The 18,906-nt window shown below is 47.4% G+C and overlaps 1 protein-coding gene across 3 annotated transcripts in view; it reads left to right on the top strand.

Annotated features, from left to right (window-relative positions):
• The first annotated feature begins 6,264 nt into the window (after nt 1-6,264).
• RYBP (RING1 and YY1 binding protein) overlaps nt 6,265-18,906 on the top strand; it is a 41,773-nt gene continuing 29,131 nt past the window's right edge. Inside the window, exons 1-2 of one of the 3 annotated variants that reach the window (XM_068202313.1) lie at nt 6,265-6,562; nt 7,389-7,514. In XM_068202313.1, the coding sequence (XP_068058414.1) occupies nt 6,531-6,562; nt 7,389-7,514 (158 nt within the window). In that variant the 5' untranslated portion in view covers nt 6,265-6,530. Of the gene's footprint in view, nt 6,563-6,654; nt 6,782-7,208; nt 7,515-18,906 lie in introns of those variants that run through there. The other 2 variants (XM_068202312.1, XM_068202311.1) reach the window with 2 other exon arrangements.

Below are 18,906 nucleotides of genomic sequence, written 5' to 3'. Positions count from 1 at the left end.
ATCACAGTGCTTTTTCTTGGTTGCCAGCATCTAGCCCAAAGGGGGAGGCAGGTTTGGAGATGTTGCTTGTTTCTATGGATAATAATCAATAAGACCCATTAGGGAGACAAGTACATACATCACTAAACTTTGACCTCTGCTCTCCAGATCAGTCCCAAGATGCCTATTCATATGCTGGTGACATCCAGATTGCGCTGTTGCAAAAGCCTCTTTGCTCGGGAAGGGATTACAGATTTAAATTGCACAGCCTTTGCTATCTGTAGAGTACAGCATGCAGGATGCTTAGCTAGAGCCTCTAGTTTTTGTTGGCTTTCTTTACTGCTCAGCCGAGTTTTATATTTAACGCTGTTGCATGCAGAGTGTTTTATGCTTCTCTACCTTTCAGGCTGTTTTTCACTCCAGTCTGTCTGGCATTTTAAGGGTTTACAGACCGTGGGGATTCCTGGCACTGGCTGCTGCTTGCATATTGCTCCTCATCTTTCAGATCCTTTTTCTCCTTGCTCTTCGGCAGGCTGTTTCTGATAGAAAGTTTTGGCTTGCTGTTTGAAGTTCCTGATAGTCGGCATTTGATCACTTGCTAATTCAGTTCTACAACTTTTTTCCAAAGAAACCATGAAAGACTATCTAAAAATAGATTTAAAAAAAAAAAAAAAAAAGAAAACTTTAAAAACACCCTTATTTTGCTGAATACAAGAAGTTTTAAGTTTTCTGGGAGGAAAAAACCCACATACCAAATTTAGAAGCAAATCAGAGATCCCAGGATGTTTGAGAAATCCATTTCTAGGCACGAAAGCTGGATGAAGAGTTTTCTTCTCCCTGTACATCTTCCCTTCCCTTGAGAGAACATCTACTGGAATCTGTTAGCTGGGAACAAGCCAGATGAGATTCTTTGGTGTGGGTGGGTGAGAAGGGAGAGACAGGACTCTGGTGACAGCATCGGGGCCTGACCTCAGCGGGATCACAGGGACTGTGAGCTGCTCTGCCGGGTGATTCCTTCTGCAAATGATCAAGGTCCATCTTTACATTGAGTGCCTCTGCTCCTCCCACTGCAAAGCTGTTTCTGTTCTGTGTTCCTCTGAAGGTTAGAAACAGATGTCTAGTTTCCATCCCACATGTCCAGCATGGATCAGTTGCGCTCTTCATTCTTGTCTAAGAGCTCTTTCATTGCTGCAATGTGCTGCCTCCTTCCCCAGTGTATTTTACAGTGGCCATATCTCCTTCTTTGTTTCCCCAGGCTGAGAAAGTTGAGTTTGTAGAGACTCCTTTCATAAAACAGGTTTTCCATTCCCCTGAACATCCTAGAAACTCTTCTCCATGTTTGTTCCTGCTTGAATGTATTTTTGTCTTCAACTGGAGAATTGTCTGGAGAATTCCAACAAGATCTTGCCTGTGCACTGTTCAGTGGTGTTAAATGCTTCCTTGTCTCTATTCATTGGTATTTCTGACACCCCTGCTTGGCACTGGCCTTTCCAGGAGCTAAGTCACACCAGTGGCACTCAAACACCTGGGGCAGGTCTTCTCCCTCCTGTGTGCCACACCAATGAGCTTCTGCTCCAGGTGAGAAAGGCTGATTACAAGCAGCCAGCTGTCAAAGTCAGTAGCAGCATATTTCACCCCATTTCCATTTTGCTCTGTCAAAGTTGCTCTCTTTTTCCAGTGTGACACTCTCATCTTCATGTTATAAGCACAATCCCTCCTTTTCCTAATGGAGTCACTAAAGGAAGTATCAAGTAATGTTCATCCCAGGCAGTTTTATAAGGACCTCTACCAATTATCTCTCCAGCTCCTTCTTGCTTCATCCCTTGCCCACTTTGCTATGCTTGTGCTCCCAGCACAACTAAAAATAGCCCATCTGACCTTGCATCCAACTCATTCCTGAAATCTGGAAAATGGAACACTGTGTGATAACTTCTGCTTATTGTTTCCTCACTGCCTCAGTTATCAGTGGAGTCTCTGAGTGTCCCTGCAGTAAGGCAAAATGGTTGTTAATTCAGTAAATTTTGCTGGAGCATGCATTCATCTCTGTGTTGCACCAGGGCCATCCATCTGCCAGCTCTGTTTACACAATCCCTAGTACAACGCTTTTCCCAAAAAGCTTATGAACTCAGTCTGGGCCATATATTCAAAGGTGTTGTCAAGTGCTAGGTGAGATTTCCAAGAATATTTTCCTCCCGACTTCTCTCTGGCATTGATACTCGAACCCCATGGCAGTTAACGTGCTTTGAAAGCAAGAGAGGGTGCAGTATGCTGGCCACCAGTGCCTCTGGGCAATGCTTGTTTTCTGGTTTGGTATTTTATTTTGTGGTGAAGACTTCCAGGCTTCTGAGCACAGGCTCCTGCCTGCCTTGCCAAGGATGCTCTTATGTATGGCAAACATTATGCTGCTTTGTGTGAAGTCTGCCGGCTTTCACACAGCCTCTTTTTCTTCCACCCCTGGACGGCTTCTCCTCATGCTGGAAACCTGCGGAGGCTAAGCACATTTAACCCTCTTCAGGAGGACACAGCAAAATGAATGCTGGCTGTTAAGGCGCTCTTGTGTAGCTGGTTCACCATTTCTACCCTCAATTGCTAATTTCCCTTTCTACCCACTTCTACTAAAAGGTGCTAATTGTGTGGTGATACGCAACTTCCCTGCCCCGGAGAGCGGCAGCATCACTTCTGATCCTTTTAGGTCTGGGTAAACTAATAGAGAGATCTGTGTCCTGAGCCTGATTCCAACGCCTATATAACAAATTCTTTATTAAATCCACAGAAAAGTCACTTACTAGTGGTTAGACTTTGGGCTGTTCAGGGCAGCAGCCACTTCTGAGAAATTACACATGTCTGATGCAAAATTACAAAAATGTGTATTTACCACAGTGACCAAGGGGGCTGAGAAGCTCAAGTTAATATTTATATTTGGCATTGAACCTTATGCAAAAATAGTGACTTTGGCTGGGTGCAGCGTCCCCATTTATTTTTAAATCCTTTTATACTGATGGTCCAGGTGCAGGGAATTACCTCTGAGCTCTTGGCACCCCAGGTTTTGGAGGTCTCGCTGTGCTAAGAAGCTGCTAACAGGGTGTTTATCTCAGGAGTGCATCTCGGAGCATCTCTGGCCAGTTGCTCTGGGGAGGGGTATGGGCTGCCACCCTGTGGGTTTGAACTGTTGCCTGTTTTCAGGGCTGAAGCAGGGAAGCAGGAGTAGCAGTGATACCACTGGGGAAAGGGGAATGCTGAGCTGCAGAGGGGGAATGAAGCTCCATCTGTTTCATCCCAACATCTCCGTACAGATATAAAGGATGTACTGAAGTAGTTTGCTCTGGACCTCCCAGCATAGGCTGTGGCTGCTGGGTTGGCCCAAGAGGTTTGTGGCCTGTGCTGTGAACCTGCCTTCCCCACTGCCGTGTCTCTTGTGCCCTGCAAACACCTGCAGCCAGCGTCTCTTTACAAGGATTTTGTCATTAAAAATCCACGTGGTGAGGGAAGGGTGGGAAGAAGTAGGTTAACAGGGCCCTCTTGCAGAAGAGAGTACTCTCAAACAACACACATTTGGCATCAATGAGAAAGTGGCATCTTCTGGAGGCAAGGGTGGGAATTCCTTCAGGCGGATTTAGGACCTGCTGAACATCACTGTGAAGTTCAAACCATTTAGCTGGAATGAGTTTGAAAACTTGTGCCATGTGGGAGCCCAGAAAATACATTCCTTACAGTTTTGAAATCCAGACTACTGGAGTTAAGAAGTGTTAAATAACTTGCCCAAGGCTGCCTTGTGAGGCCATGAGTGCAGACTCCATTAAAAATCCTCAAATGCTCAGAGGGATGCACTACCTGTGCCACCTCAGTGAATTTTGAGGCTGGCAGGATAACTCACTGTGCTAATACCAAAGTGTGAAAGAAATACCCCCACCAAGGCAATTGCCCTTTAGGTTTGACTATATTTTCAGCCCCGACTTCTGCCAGTGGTTCCTGTCTTGGTGTGTTGGTGTCTGGAGAGGGCAGCAGGGAAGTGCTGCTTGCCGGACTTCCCAAAAGCATCCCAAAAGCTCCGGCTGGACCAGCCCACCAGTGGCCATGGCACTCCTCCAGAACCCTCCATGAAGGAAGAGACCCCAAACTGTGGCTTGAAGGGTGTTTAACAAATTGGGAATGATCACCTCCTGATGGATGTATGGGATTGAATGAAGTCATGCTGTGCTTGGCTTGCCAAGTTTTTAACACGTGACGTTATTTGCCAAGGAAGGAAGGTTTCCAGGGGAATTGATAACGAAGGATGTAGCAGGTTTTTGGAAAGAAAACAACTTTTGCTATGAAAACAGCAACCCTGAAACTTTTTTTGAGGAGATAAACTGCTTTCTAAAAATGGGCCACAGCTCCCTGCTGTTTCCACAAAAACTTACTTTATGCCTGTGGTGGCTGTCACTCTGCTTAACACAACACTGGAGCTAAGGGCAACACCTGTGGCAGAAAATGGAAGCTGGGCCATGCCTAAGTCAAAATTTCAGTGCTTTCTGCCTTTCTGTGCTTCTCACCTTCTCCACCGACCTTGTCCCCGAGAATGGTGCTGTTCTTGTCCCCACACTCTCCATTGTCCCAAAGGTCTGGAAGTGATTGCACACCAGGTCTCTGCTTACCAGACCCCACAAGCACTGCCGAGTTCCTGTTCCCACACAGATTCCCAAAGCAAACGTTACAGCTATAATCTAAAAGAGCAAAAATGTTTGGAAAACAGCAGATGCAATGGGAAAATGACACTTCCTACATGTGATAATTGTGCAACCTTAACTCTGCCCTTGGAGTATGTCTGCGTCTTGCTGCATTGTTCAGGAACTTGTGTGGTGAAGAAAAAAGTCACTGGAAGTCTGTCTGGAAATTAAAGTGTTTGGTGGAGGTGCCAGCAAGGGTTAAATTACCTGTGTGGGCATGGGGGGGCTGGGTAGGGTAAATGGATTACACAAGGCTCTTAAATACAGGAGGGAACTCTTTCAGCATGATTTGACTGTTAAAATAGGCATCGGTGGAGGGAAAAACCCTCTGTGGCTCGTGAGTCCAGATTCCTGAAGCTTTAATGCACAGGACACAATGTTATGTTCCCTCCTGCCATGTAGGTGCCTATCCTCTTTAAGCCACTTACACTGGTTTGCTTTTAAGCAATTTTTTTTTTTCCCCCTGGTACTCAGCCATGGATTAACTCTGCTCAGACTGTCTCCACGCTCTCCCTGCAGCCCCACTCACCACTCTCTTAGGTACAGCCCTGTGCAGCCCACATCCCTCCTGTCTGCCCTGTGTCTTGCCTGGGGATGAAGTTTGCTGTTCACTGATGGGAGGCGTTTGCCTGGCTTAGTCACCACTGAGAAAGTGGGAAAGCACAGTGAAAAGCACAGTGAAAGAATGCCCGCACTGCAAGCCGTGTGTGGCTGTACCAACTTTTTTGCCTCCACTCATCGCCCCTTGCGCCATCGTTCCTCAGCTGCTCACGGCCCCCATCCCCTCAGCTGCTGCAGAGGAAGCAGCCCCATGTGAGAGGGGCTCAGCAAAGACTCTGACAGCTCACGCTTGGCATGTCACCATCCCAGCCCGCCCTGCCAGCGCTTCCACAGGCCCCAGGGGGCCGCGGGGAATCTCAGGGCAGAACCGCTGCTTTTCGGGAAACGCCACTTTTTGAGAATGCCACTTTTTAGGGACGCCACGTTTTGCCACCTCAGGAGTTTTGCAGAACCACAGCTCGTGCTTGGTGGAGTCGACAGATCACTGAGGGACTGATGGGAACATTTCTGGAAGCAGCACTACAGCAGCGCTGTCGAAACACCTTGGCCTCTGGGCGGGCCGCTGCCCTGACCCCGAGCCCGAAGCCAGCTCACAGAGGTGGCAGCCGAGGCATCCGTGAGGGCACCGGGAGCCCGTCCCCGAGGTCAGGGCACGCAGCAGGAGTTGTCTCCCTCTGCCCAGCCGCTCCGGCACTCCCAGCGCAGCCACCGGGCGGGCGAGCCGGCTCTGGCCGCCCTTCCCCTCACGGAGCGGGCCTGCCGTCCCCCGTGCGCCGCCGTCCCGCCCGCGGCAGCCCCGCTCCCCGGGGGACAGGCGGGCGACGAGCCCTCCGAGGGGGCAGGGACGGGAAGGGAAGGGGCCACCCGCGGGCTGCGCGGAGCCCGAGCCCGGAGGGGCCGCGGCGCGGGAGAGGCGGCCCGCGGGGGCTCCGTGCGGGCGGGGGTGGGACCCGGCGGGGCGGCGCAGGGGGCGCTCCCGGCTCCCCCCCGCTCCCTCCCCGGTAGGGCCGGCGGCGGGGCCGCCCCCATTGGCCGCGGCGCGGCAGCAGCTCCGCCCGCCGGAGCGGCGCGGCGCGGGGAGGGAGAGAGGGAGGAGGAGGAGGAGGAGGAGGGAGGGCGCCGGGCTGCGCTGCGCTGCTAGTCCGGAGCGGAGCCTGGCAGCGGCAGGATCGGCGGCGCGGGGTGCGCAGCAGCCGGAGCCTGCTGGACGGAGGCAGCCCCGTCCCCCCGCCCTCCCTCCCCTCGCCTCTTTCTTTGTGCGCAGGGCAGGGGCGGCCCCGATCCATGGTCATGGGCGACAAGAAGAGCCCGACCAGGTGAGCGGGGGCGCGGGGGCGGGCGGGGAGAGGCGGTAAGATGGAGGGAGCGCGGCGCGGCCGCCTCTGCCCCGGCCCCGGCCGAGGGGATGGCGGCGGGTAGGCCCTGGTTGGCAGCCGCCGGCGTGTGCTCGGCCCCGGCGGGGGGAGGCGGCGAGGGGCGCCTAAGATGGAGGGAGCGAACGGGGAGGGGGCGGCGAGCCCGCGCCGCCCCGCCAGGTACGCGGGGGGCCGGGGCGGGGGGGGGGGGGGGGGCCGCGGGCGGGGAGAGAGTGAGGGAGGCTCCTAAGATGGAGGGAGCGTGGAAGGGCAGCAGGAGGAGGAGTGCCGGTGTCTCCCAGCCTGCCGCCGGTGCCAGGGCTGGTGCGGTGCGAGCGCAGCCATGGCGGCTCCGCTCGCTCGCACTCCCCGCTCCGCGCACTCGCCGCTCCCAGACAAAGGGAGGTTTAACAAGGTGGAGGAGGGAACGCGCCTCCCAGCCAGCAAACTCGCCCACCCACCCTCCCACCCTCCCGCCGCGGGCGGGGGGACGCGGGCGGCCCGGCCCGGCGGGTTCGGCCCGGCGGGGCCGGGGCGGAGCTCGCGCCCCCCGCACCTCTCGGGGCCCGGCCCCGGTCGGGGTTTGTCGGCTGCTCCCGGCCCCGCGGGAGAGCGGCGGTGCGAGCAGGCGCTGGGTTTCGGGGCTCTGTAACATGGTTTCTCATGTGTGTGTTTTCTTTCTCTCCTCCTCCTCCTTCTCTCTCTCTCCTCCTCCTGCCGCCTCTCTCCTCCTCCCCAAACACACACGTACACACACACGCTTCCCCTCTCCCTCCCCCTCCTCAAGGCCGAAAAGGCAAGCCAAACCTGCAGCCGACGAAGGCTTTTGGGATTGTAGTGTGTGCACCTTCAGGAACAGCGCCGAAGCCTTCAAATGCAGCATCTGCGATGTCAGGAAAGGCACCTCCACAAGGTACGTCCGCACCTTTGAACGCGGCTCGTGCTCCGCGCTGGGCTGCGCCGACTTGTTGATTTTTTTCGCTGTTGCCTGGATATCGGCTGCTTGCATCCCCTCTCTCCCCCGATGTGGTCCCTTCTGTCCCTGTTCAAAAGCTTGCGGATTTTAAAAATTCTCTTTCAAGCGTTTAATTGGAGCTGGAAGACATGTTTTGTGGATGTGGCAGCAACCTGAATCTTTTTGTTCTGTGCTTTTTTTTTTTTTTTTGTTGCTGGTGTACAGAGAACCTTTTGGAGATGCACAGCCAGCCAGAAATGCTCTGGCTGTGGTTTGAGTCAGACGGTTTTTTGTGGTTTGGGTGGAGGTTTACCTGTGTTCTCTACAGGAGTAGAAATGATTTAGGATTAGGGAGCGGGAAAGGGAACGGCTGAAACTAAAGATGCAGTGAGAACAACTCTCTCCCTGAGATGTTGATCTCTCGGTGACTGTTGTCATCAGAAAGGAATCGGCTTTGTGCTCAGTGTGGGAATGGTGTGGGTTTTTGAAAGCTTTAGCTGTCAGGTCTCTCTGATTGCCTTACTCTGAGAAACTGGAGGTCTTTGTGAGGTGGTGAGTCTGACATGCAGTAGTTAATTTAATCTCAAAAAAAGCCCCCAAACTTGCTATTTCTCAGTTAGAGGGTTTGGAAAGTTTGTCCTGGTGGTATCAGTTGATGCTATAGCAGGCATGTGGTGCTGTGCCTTTCCTTGATTTCTGTGATTTGTTCTACCATGTTGATTTCTGATTTTGTTCATATTGTACCGTCCAAATTTGAGTTCCCATTGCAGTGCTCTGCCAAAGAAATAGTCTGTGAGGTTTCCATTGTGAGAGGCGTTGTTTTCCTTGAGTGCAGCTCTGTATTGAGGTGCTCTCATCAGCAGGCTGTTTGCATGACTTGGCTGTCTTGGCTTGATTGACAAAGGAGGTGAAAGCGTGTTGGACTGTTATTGTTCGCACTGTGCTTTAGACAATGTGAAGTGCCTACATTTTTAATGGGGAGCATGTTTGCGGGCCATTGAAACTCTCTGAGTTACAGTAACAGAGCGCTGAAGTGCTTCACTCTGCGTTTTGTGATGCAAGTCAGCTAGAAGTATCTGTGCTTTTTACAAAATGTACAGAGGTGTTGAACTTAAACCAGTAAATAGTATGGTTAGAGCATTGAGTAAGGTGGAGCTTTGGGACAGCAGTGTTGGGTGTGCACCTGGAGCTGATTCTTGAGTGGCTCTTGACTTATTTAGTCTGCAGCTGAACCTTCCCAGCACGTTTGATTCCTCTGGGCAGGCTCCGGAGGAACGTGTTGCTCCTGCAGTCGCCTGGTCCTGAGCCGCTCCTCCAGAGCGTGGCCATGCCGTCCCCACACGCTCCCAGTGTCACACCAGTGACACTGGTGACCAGTGAAAAAATTCCAGTGTCAACACCAGTGACACTGGTGACCAGTGAAGAGATTCCAGTGTCACACCAGTGACACTGGTGACCAGTGAAAAGATTCCAGTGTCACACCAGTGACACTGGTGACCAGTGAAGAGATTCCAGTGTCACACCAGTGACACTGGTGACCAGTGAAAAGATTCCAGTGTCACACCAGTGACACTGGTGACCAGTGAAAAGATTCCAGTGTCACACCAGTGGCACTGGTGACCAGTGAAAAGATTCCAGTGTCACACCAGTGCCTGGGTGTCAGTGGGAGCAGAGCCCTAATGAAATGTAGGAGCCCAGATGGGATCTATCCTGTATCAGACACTATTATTTTCATTGGCCACCATGCTGCTGTTCATTTGGAGAGCAGCAGCCTGCTCTCACAAGCCCTTGCATTTTTTTAAGATAATTTTCAAACTGTTTGTTGCAGTAGTATGAGGGTTTGTCTTTTAAAGGGCCATTAAGAGCGATAGCAGTCGATGATTTCAGGTTAAGAGCTGTAGCCTTACTTGCAGATGTGATCCTCGGGTCTAGAACATTGTAATTCTGTTTCGCTTTTAATGGACCCTTATGAATGGCTTCTAATTTTAATTCATTTAATTCATCAGCTTTCTATTCATTTTTGCTGCTTTTAAAATGGCTTTTGTTTGTAGAATTTGAGAAAGTATTTAAAATATTCAATGGCCCATCATGTCTTCTTGCATATTTGTATAATTTATGAATAAATATAACAGAAAGCAGGAGTGATTGAGTGTTGTGAGAGAGCATTGTGTATTGGGAAGTTCTGGGAGGTCAGAGCTATTTGTGGTGTTACTTTGAATTTTATAGTATGTGATGTACGAGTCAATGCTGGGAAATTATTCCGAATTTTTAAAATAAATGACTGATGTAAAGATACTTAATGAGTTATGATTGATAATTTATTACTTGAAATATAAGGTGTCTGATGAGCTTGACTTTTAAGTTGCAATTTGACAAGTTGATGACGCTTTTCCACAGTTAAAACTGCTTTGCTTCATTGTGACTTACTTCAGTAACACTTACGGAAATTTATCAAACTCACTTTAAAAAAAAAAAAAAAAACTCAACCCAGTAGTGAAAGACATGGTGAGGCAACTGTTTCTCATCAAATTATTGTGTGCAATCACAGCATGCCCAGGGATTTTTTTAAGATCTGATATGACCTACTTCCCCCCTCCCTCCACTGTGAAGCCAGTTATTTGTTGTGGAATTTACTTTGGCTGATAAATATTCTCTTATTTAAGAACTGGTGAGGCCCTGAGCTAATTCTCACTGTGTGTATATTTTTTCAGACTCAATATAATCTATTGGTGTGTGGGAGGGGTGGCTGGCAGCAGTTAGAAGTTTTATCTTCTCAGATCCAACTATCTCCTTTCCCTAGGATCTCATAAAAGGCGCTTCAAACAGCAGTGAGTAGAGCTGACCTGCCAAGTCAAGATCATTGTAGATGCTAAACAGTTAAATTGCACTCGACTGTTTTTTCAAGGAGCTGTTTATAAATATTTCAGGTGCACTTTTAAATAAAAATTAGGTCAAATCCATCTCTGAAGAATTGTTGTGCAAAGATTATATTAAACCCGTAGCATTTGAATACTGGATTTGTTACAGTATGTCACCAACTTCGTTTTCTCACCTGGATTCTTGCTATTTTATGGTTAAACTTTTATTACTTTCTATCTAGGCAAGTATGATGAGGTTTTTTACTGTTTTCCTTCTGTGAGGATGATGGCAAAGACACTAGCTCTGTTCAACACAGAGCTCAGCTGGGTGAGATGATTTAGCTGGCTGCAGAGTGAGCAGTGGGGAGCTGTTTGCTGGGGCTTACAGTGCCTTATTCCTTTCCTGGAGATTTTTATTGGTGTTAGAGCACAGGGAACTGGTGCTGGTCATCACTTTCACTTGTGTCCTGTGGCTCTTCTGGTGGTTTGCTCTGGTGTAGCAACACCAGCTCCTCCACTCAGGAGAAGACTGGAATTGAAACTTCTGTCAGGAAGTTTGCTCCACAGACACATGTTCCTTTCCAATATCCATTACTTCTTCAAACACGGAAGGAAAGTTTACTTTGGATTTCCTAAGAATGTGAGGGCAGGATTTGGCCTTGTATTTCCTGTCAGTTCCTACTTGAGGGTAGGTGATGGCTCTCTGTTTCTATTTGTTTTTCTTTAATGGCAGTCTGGCTCCTCTTCTCCTTTGGTTTGCTGATAGTTTACGTATATTGTGTTCCTGTACACCTCTTGTAACTTCCTCTCTCTTCCCAGGCAGGGCTGTAAGTGTTTCTACATGGGATTGTTTTCAGACTTCGTTGTGAAGGTGAATATTTGCTCCCCTCCTTATGATTTCAGGGAAACTGGTTTTTGAAACTTTCTTTTTGGATGAATAGGCAAGTGGTGCGATGTGGTGGAGCTCCTCTAATGTTAATTTTTCTCTAAATTTGGGAAGAATGCTTTTCTTTTCCAAACTCCATATCTTCTTATGAATGTGCCTTGAGTACAGAGAAATTCCACTTAAAGTCAGTGGAAAATGTGAAAGCAACAAATGGATGTCTGATATGCAAATTAACAAAACAATGGGAACTTTTACTACAGAATTGGATTGAAATATGTGTGTCCTCTGCAAGTATTAATTGAGCAAGAATTTCTGTTTTACTTGTTGCTAATACCTGTATGCTTGAAGTGCAAGGTTTGGAGTTTGCATCAAGTGATGTGAATGTACACTTCATTGTGGAGTGCCCAAGGACTGATGACAGTAGTGCTTCACCGTTTTGCCATCCTTATTTTTGAGGGGAGGCTGAGCTAAAACTGTTTATATACTGAATTCTCTTGTATGGAACAGATGTCTCAGATACTGGCTTTTGTTTCCCTTTAGTTCTGCTGAAAATTTTCATGTTTGCAGGCTCTGAACTAACACCTTGAAGGATGCAAACTACTGTCCATGCTACCATGGAAAAGTATTCTCTTCTTCATCCATGCTGGGCTGACCAGAATAGGCACCAGATAGTCCTGCTATTCCTGGAATGAGGAATCAGGCTTATGATCCTGACCTTCATACAAATAATATGTGCTCTGCTTATTTGCTGTGTGTTTGCAGGACTGTTCTGAAAACTCTTGAAGTGATGTGTGGCTGTGGTGTAGGTTGGAAGCTATGTGTTTTAATTTGGTTCTCTCAAATTAGTTAGCTTTCACTTGTATAAAGGTGGGTTTTATTTAGCATCAAAGCTGGTCTTTAAATGGCTTGATTTCTATAAAAATGGAATATGTAACTTGTCTAAAAAAAGCTGTTGTGGAAGCAGCGTTGGTGCTTTTAGTCTGGAATATTTGTTTTATTATTTGGCTGTTTGACTCTATTGTTAAATCATCCCTGTTTTTCCTGTTGATTGCTGAATTTAAGTGACTGTTGGATTAGGAGGAGTGAGGCATGGGCTGTACCAGCCTGGAGCTGTGGCAGTGTTCCACTGGAGCATCCGCATCCTGAGGATGTGTCCCCTCAAGGAACTGCTGTTCGGGTAGGGGAGGGTGCAGTGTAACTCTGCCTTGGTACTGCTGGGTGCTGGAATGCACAATACCTATTTGCAAAATGTTTGCCCACGTGCCAGGAGTTCTCGAGATCCTTTTTGTCTCATCCCTTATTCACCAGCACTGCCTAAAAGTAAGTGGCTGTTACTTTGTGGATTTGGGGAGTGCTGCTGCTAGGTCTGGCAAACCCACCAGGGCAGAGGAGCCAAGGGCAGGAGCAAACACCATCTGACAAGCAGACAATGCTGATGGTTCACAGCAAACCCTGAATTCTGGGGCTGTGGTTTGACAACACACCAAGTTTGAATCTGTGACTTGTATTGCAGAACCACATGTGTCTCAGCCACATGGCTTGAAGTATTGATCCATTATGAACTGACTTCTGGTACAGATTCATGCTGCACTTATTTTTTTAAACCAGCTTGGAGTTAGTCTTTGAGTCTTCAACTGAGCAGATGAAGCTGTTCAGCTTCAGATCAGCTATTATCTGTCAGCCTGGTGCAAGCATAACCCTGGCATAAGATCTGTGTCTTGTACTTTGGCTGTTTGAAAGAAGTGAGAGTTGTGTCCTGATTTGCTCTTTGCGGTGTTTGGCTCTGATTAATGATCTCATTACCATCACCCCAGGATTTCTCTTAGATCTCAGCACCTCTGGGAAATCATTCTCAGCAGGGAGAATCCTCAGTGTTGATGTGCAGCACCAAGGCAATACCCCTTTGCTATGGTTGTCAGATTTGGGTACCTGAGAAGCTGTGGGTGGCAAATTCAGTAAGGGACTATGGTGGTTCTCGTGACTCACTTTGCTTCTACCACTTTTTTTCTGAATGTCCTACTAAGTAACAATAGCTATACCTGGTTGTTTTCCTTTTTTCATTAGAATAAAAAGATCTTTTGGTTAAAACAAATAATAAAATCTTCAACATGGAAACGGGATGTCGATAATATTTATGTAGCGTACGTTTAGATTAATTGTGGGTGGTAGGGTTTAATCTCTGATTTCTTGTGGAGACTCTCTGAAGATCTAACGGATAAACTGCAACACCGAGTGTGTTAATACATCACTGATAATATGCAGCGTGGATATTATTCATTTTTCCCTTCCTCCATAGGCTGCTTTTCTGGGAGATGGCAATCTAAATCAAAGTGTGTATGTGCGTGTAGGAGGAGAGGGCATGCAGCTCTCTTTTATTGCTGTGAACAGACGTGGTGTCCACTGGGATGCTGACCCCTGGCTCCCAACAGGTCCTGGTGGGGAGCTGGTAGGCAGAGGAATGCAGAGCAACTTTCTCTGCATGCCTTTCTTAATTGCCCTGATTGTTTCATGTTCCCATCAGCTGCTGCTGCCTTTGCAGGGCTGGTGGGTGTGTTTGCACCCTGATGTGGGGTTTGTCTTGTAAGAGGAATTGGTTGAACTGGAAATAAGACAGTGTGCAGTGCTGCCCAGAGTGATAGTTGAGAGGAGGGAGGTGGTGGATGCAAAGTGTGGGTCCCTGTGGCATCCTGGCTGAGTGTCCTGTGCTCAGTGTTGGCATTCCCCAGCAGCATGCAGCACTCTGAGACTCTGTTTTGGCTGAATTTTTAGGTTCCTGAAGAAAGTGCATGAGACCCAAGACCCTCATGAGGGGTGAAAGGAGTCGAGAAATGTGCTGTGGGCTGGATGGATTGTTTTGGCTGGCTACACCTGGCTTTTGTGCTGTAGTCTGCACACCCCTGCCTTAACTCCAGGCGAGTTCAGTGCTCATCTTGAATCGGGCGTCACTCATACTCCAGCTGCTTTGTGGTGTTGGTAGGCTTACTGTTCCTTGCCGTGGCACTGCTCCTTTTCTTCCTGCTCCATTGTTCTTGAGCAGACAGGTCCTTTGAGGGTCCCTTGGTGAGGAACACAGAAGTTCACAGCACTTCTGGGGAGTCCTGCTGTCTGCAGGAATATGGGAGCAGAGCGCGACACACGGCTCCTGAGTCAGGCAAAGCGTGTGCTCTGCTTGTCCTTTATTTCATGTGCATCTCTCCTTGTCTGGGGAATTCTAATTTGGAGGAAACCCACTGACCTATTTTGTGGGATTTCAGGTGGTTCTGTAGGTTAGTGGGTTCCAGTCCTGCAATGTAGGTCACTTGCAAGGTGTGCTGGAGTTTTGTAATACATAGCTCTGACCTGAAATAGGATTCATACAAACTCTCTCTGTGGCTGTGTCTTGCAGCTGTACTTTGTCTCTTTGCACTGGGCCATTTCTTCCCAAGGTAAAAGGAGGTATTCGGCCATTTCCAGAGGGAAGGGGTCTTACAGGAGGGTTTATGAATGTTTATTTAAAGCTGTTTCAGACAGGTAAGGGCAAATTTCCCTTATTGCCACTTATGTTAAGGGCACAGCAAAAAAAGCAGACCAGGAACACTGAGTAGCCCATCCATGCTACCTAAGCAGATGTCCAGGATTACAGGATACAACAGAAATAATGTGGAAATACCTCCATTACGTTTATGTAAGTTCCTTTTACAGCTGACATATGCTAAATACATTGATTGTCTCTTTGTGCAGACAGATTTCCTTTACATCAAGCAGAGCTCCTTTTGCACTTTTTGGTGCATCTGGAGGTACAACCAGATCCTTAACATTGCTCTTCCCATAAACCAGCTATTAATTAGGAGCATGTTCTTAGTAGCAGAGTGCTAATTGGTACACCAGCAAAATCACTGCCTGTTAAACATGGGAAAGGTAGTAATTCTGACTGGCTCAAATATAAGTGAGAGAGAAAAGCATCACTTGTTTTTGCTGGCCCGCTGGGTTTTGTTTGACTGTTCAGTAACTCATTGTATTCCAAATCATGTGAATCTCAACTTCTCCCAAAATTAATTGCTTAAAACTGGGTATGGCTTTGATAATATTTTATTCCTGAAGTTCTCTCTGTGTTTCTGAAAGTTCAAAGTACACCCACAGCCAATCTGTTAAATAGTACTGGAAATTCACAAGGAAAAGGGCTTGTAGGGATCTAAAATATGGATCATGAAACCAGGAGACCTGATTTGAACTATGTGTGGTCTTTCCTGAGACACTGGCTGGGGACTGTGGAGCACATCCTTATGCTACAAGGATAAAGGTACTAAAAACTTGGAGAGGGAATTTTTGCAAGGGTTTGAAGGTACAGGACAAGGGGAATGCTTCAAACTGGACAGAGGGCAGGGTTAGGTTAGGTATTAGGAAGAAACTCTTCATAGTGAGGGTGGTGAGGCCCTGCACAGGTTGCCCAGAGAAGCTGTGGATGCCCCATGCCTTGAAATGTTCCAGACCAGGTTGGACAGGGCTTGGAGCACACTGGGATAGTGGAAAGTGTACCTGCCCATGGCAGAGTGGTTGGAACAAGGTGATCTTTAGAATCCCATTCAAATCCAGGCCATTTTATAATTCTCTGTTCAGAAGTTCCAAAAACTTTAGTTTTAGGATCATACCAGATTGGTTGTCTTTAAATAAAATGGAAGCAAAACAAGTCAGTTTTGGATTTTGTTTAGGGCTAAACAAGGAATAAATGTTTAGACATGTTTTCTCGAGCAGATTGTTTATGGGGATTTCAGAGTTATAATGAATTGTTTGTAACATGCAGAGGTGCTAAGTGAGATGAAATATCTTGCCTGAGATAAAGCTGTCTTCTTCAGATTTATATTTTTGAGTAGACAGAATTGAGACTGATCATAATCTAAAATACTTTATCTGAACTAAATTATTTTGTGCATGTGGAACTGTGTCTGGGTAATTCATGTGCAGCTTCACGTGGTTGATTTGGGGAGGTGGACAGAGGATGCAGGACTCCTGGGATTTGGTGGCTTCAGTGGTGTAAAGTTGATCAGAAAACTGCCCCCAATGAGTGGAGAGTGTGGGTTATTCCCTGCACCCCAGTCTCATATGTGCAGTGTTTTATAAATTATAGGGATACTTATTAATGGAATAGAATTGCTGTCTTTTTTTTTGTATTGTTATCTATGTAGCAAATAAATTCATGGCGGGATTCATATTTTCTTTCACTTCTGTTTGCAGATGACAGTGGGGCTTGTATGATGTTAATGTGATTTAAGCCTGTGTAAGAGATGCTGGAATTCACCCTTTAGCAAGTCAGCTGGCTAAATATCCTCAGGATGCCATTTTTTAATCTGTATGATTATATTCACTGTCTGTATTATAATTTCATCAAGAAATTTATGTCTGTGGTACGTGTTTCATTCCTTTATTTAATTAAAAAGAAAAAATATCTAGTTTAGCAGAAGGATGTAAATCTTACTTGTCTTGGGTGGACAAAGCATGCTGATCTGTTCAGGTTGCTGGAAATGTGTGTCCCTGCTGAAATATTTGGCTCTCATTACATATCTTGGAGCTCTTATTCTGAAAGTGCTTTCACTGTTTTTTTCGGAAGTGGCACAGAGCACTTTCTCTTCCTGAGATGAGATTTCAATAAGAGAGGCAATACATTGATGGATGATGGCCCTGTGATGGAGTCAATCAGCCAGTGCAGTCATTTGTCTCCTGGGGATACAGGGTAGAGCACATCATTAGCAACAGAAGGGGAGGCTTTCCTCTGTAATGCTAATAGGGCCAGGGAGCTGGTTGGTGCCTGTTTGCTGCCATTGCTCCCTTATTACAGGTGCCCTGAAGAGAAATAAAACCATTTTCATTTGTTATCTATGGGTGTGGATCAATTTAACAGAAATATTTAATAAGCTTTAGGAAATGTTTGTGATTCAGCGTAATCTTAGCAATTTGTAAACCTGCATCATGTAAAAATGCTGCCCATAAAAATGTTGAATTATTCTGAATTATTTTTCACACAGGTAGCTTGACGAGTGGAGAAGAGACAGGCAGCTGGCTGATTTGAAGGGCAGTGGGTCTTAATTGCAGGAGAAGTGTTGAAAGGGAAGCCCTTGGGTTGCAGAAGTTACTGCAGCAGTCTGGTGGCACTGAGTTTCTGTCAGAGCAAAAGGCAAAGCACGAGGCAGTGAGGGAGGGTGGCTTGTCCAGAGACAGCTGGGGCTGTGCTGGTGTGTGACAGCAGCACTGAACTGGATTCAAGGTAGCTTGGTGTGCTGGACATCATCCAGCTTTGCCCAGGGAGGGTGAGTTAACCTGCAAACCGCTGTTCTTTCATGGCTACTTTGCTCCTTTCTGGGCTTTTGGGAGCCACAGCAATGATCCCATCAGGAGCAAGCATGGACTTCCCTGAAGGTGGGCAGGAGTGCTCCTGTTGTGGGATACAAGGCTGCAAACCTCGTGTAAGCAGAATCTGTGTCCAGAGATGGTCAGTTCCAACAGGGCACACACAGAAGCTGGGAAACGTTGGGAGGACAGGGTTGTTCTGAGTGGCTGGTGGGTGTTTCTGTACCCTCCAGCACTGTGAGCAGGGGCCTGGCAGCTTGGACATGACTTTTTTTGGGGAAAAAAAGCTTTAACTTGCTGTGAATCTGGACATTTAGGTCACTCACCTGCATACATCTACCTGTCTGTACAATAAATGCACTGTGAAGTCCACATACAGACTGTAGGAGGTAAAGTTCATTTTTGGGAAGCCCTTTAGGTTCTGAAATGTCTTCTCAAAAACTGCATGTGAAGTCAGACTTTGAACAAACAGTGTTTATCTTCCTTTCTCTGAACAGTATAGATAATAGTTATTAAAAAAGAGCAAGGGCAGCCAGAAAGCAACTGATGTTGAGCTGCTGGAATGGTGTGGTGGGTACTTTTTGTACACTTCTTTTCTCTCGTGTTTGCTCCTGAAGAGGAATGGCTTAGCTGTGTGTTACTAAAGGCATGGGGTTGTCAGAGTTGTGCAATTTTACATAGGGGTTAGGAGAGCATGCTTTGTCATGGGATACAGGGCTCTGGCAGCAATTAAGAGTCATTAATTAGGAGTACTTATTGCCGGATGTGAGTCAAGTTAGTTGTAAGTTGCTTAACTTCTGAGGTCAGGAAGATCTGATGCATCTGAGACATGCTTTGTTAGCATCCATGGGACTGTGGGGCTGTCCACAGGGACGGGCTGGAATAGCAGAGCTCGAACTGAAATTTTGAGCTTCATTAGATGAATTAGTGACAGTGACAGTTTGGCAGCACCTCAGGCAGCTGGGACCACACATTTGCATTCAGAGCTGTAGACCTCTGAAGGGTTCCTTGAGGTTCCTGGCTTCCATCAGCTGGGAATGTACAAGGAATTTACACTGCTGGGCTGAGACACCTGAATCAGCATTCAAAAAAGCAACAGTGAAACTTTGTGGTGAGGAAAAGCTGTTCTGTCTCTATGAAGGGGATGAATTTTTTTCCAATTACAGGTTAACAAATTGATAGAAAAATCAATGACAAACAGAGCATGGGTAGGATATCATGTCCGTGTGCTGCATACCTGCTCTGCGAGTGCATGGACAATCACACCTTCATGTTCAGCCTGTGC

This window comes from Anomalospiza imberbis, chromosome 11 (genome assembly GCF_031753505.1).
Source record: "Anomalospiza imberbis isolate Cuckoo-Finch-1a 21T00152 chromosome 11, ASM3175350v1, whole genome shotgun sequence".
Classification (NCBI taxonomy): Eukaryota; Metazoa; Chordata; class Aves; order Passeriformes; family Viduidae; genus Anomalospiza; species Anomalospiza imberbis.
The sequence above is the reverse complement of the archived record's forward strand: the minus strand, read 5'-3'. Positions and strand labels throughout refer to the sequence as shown.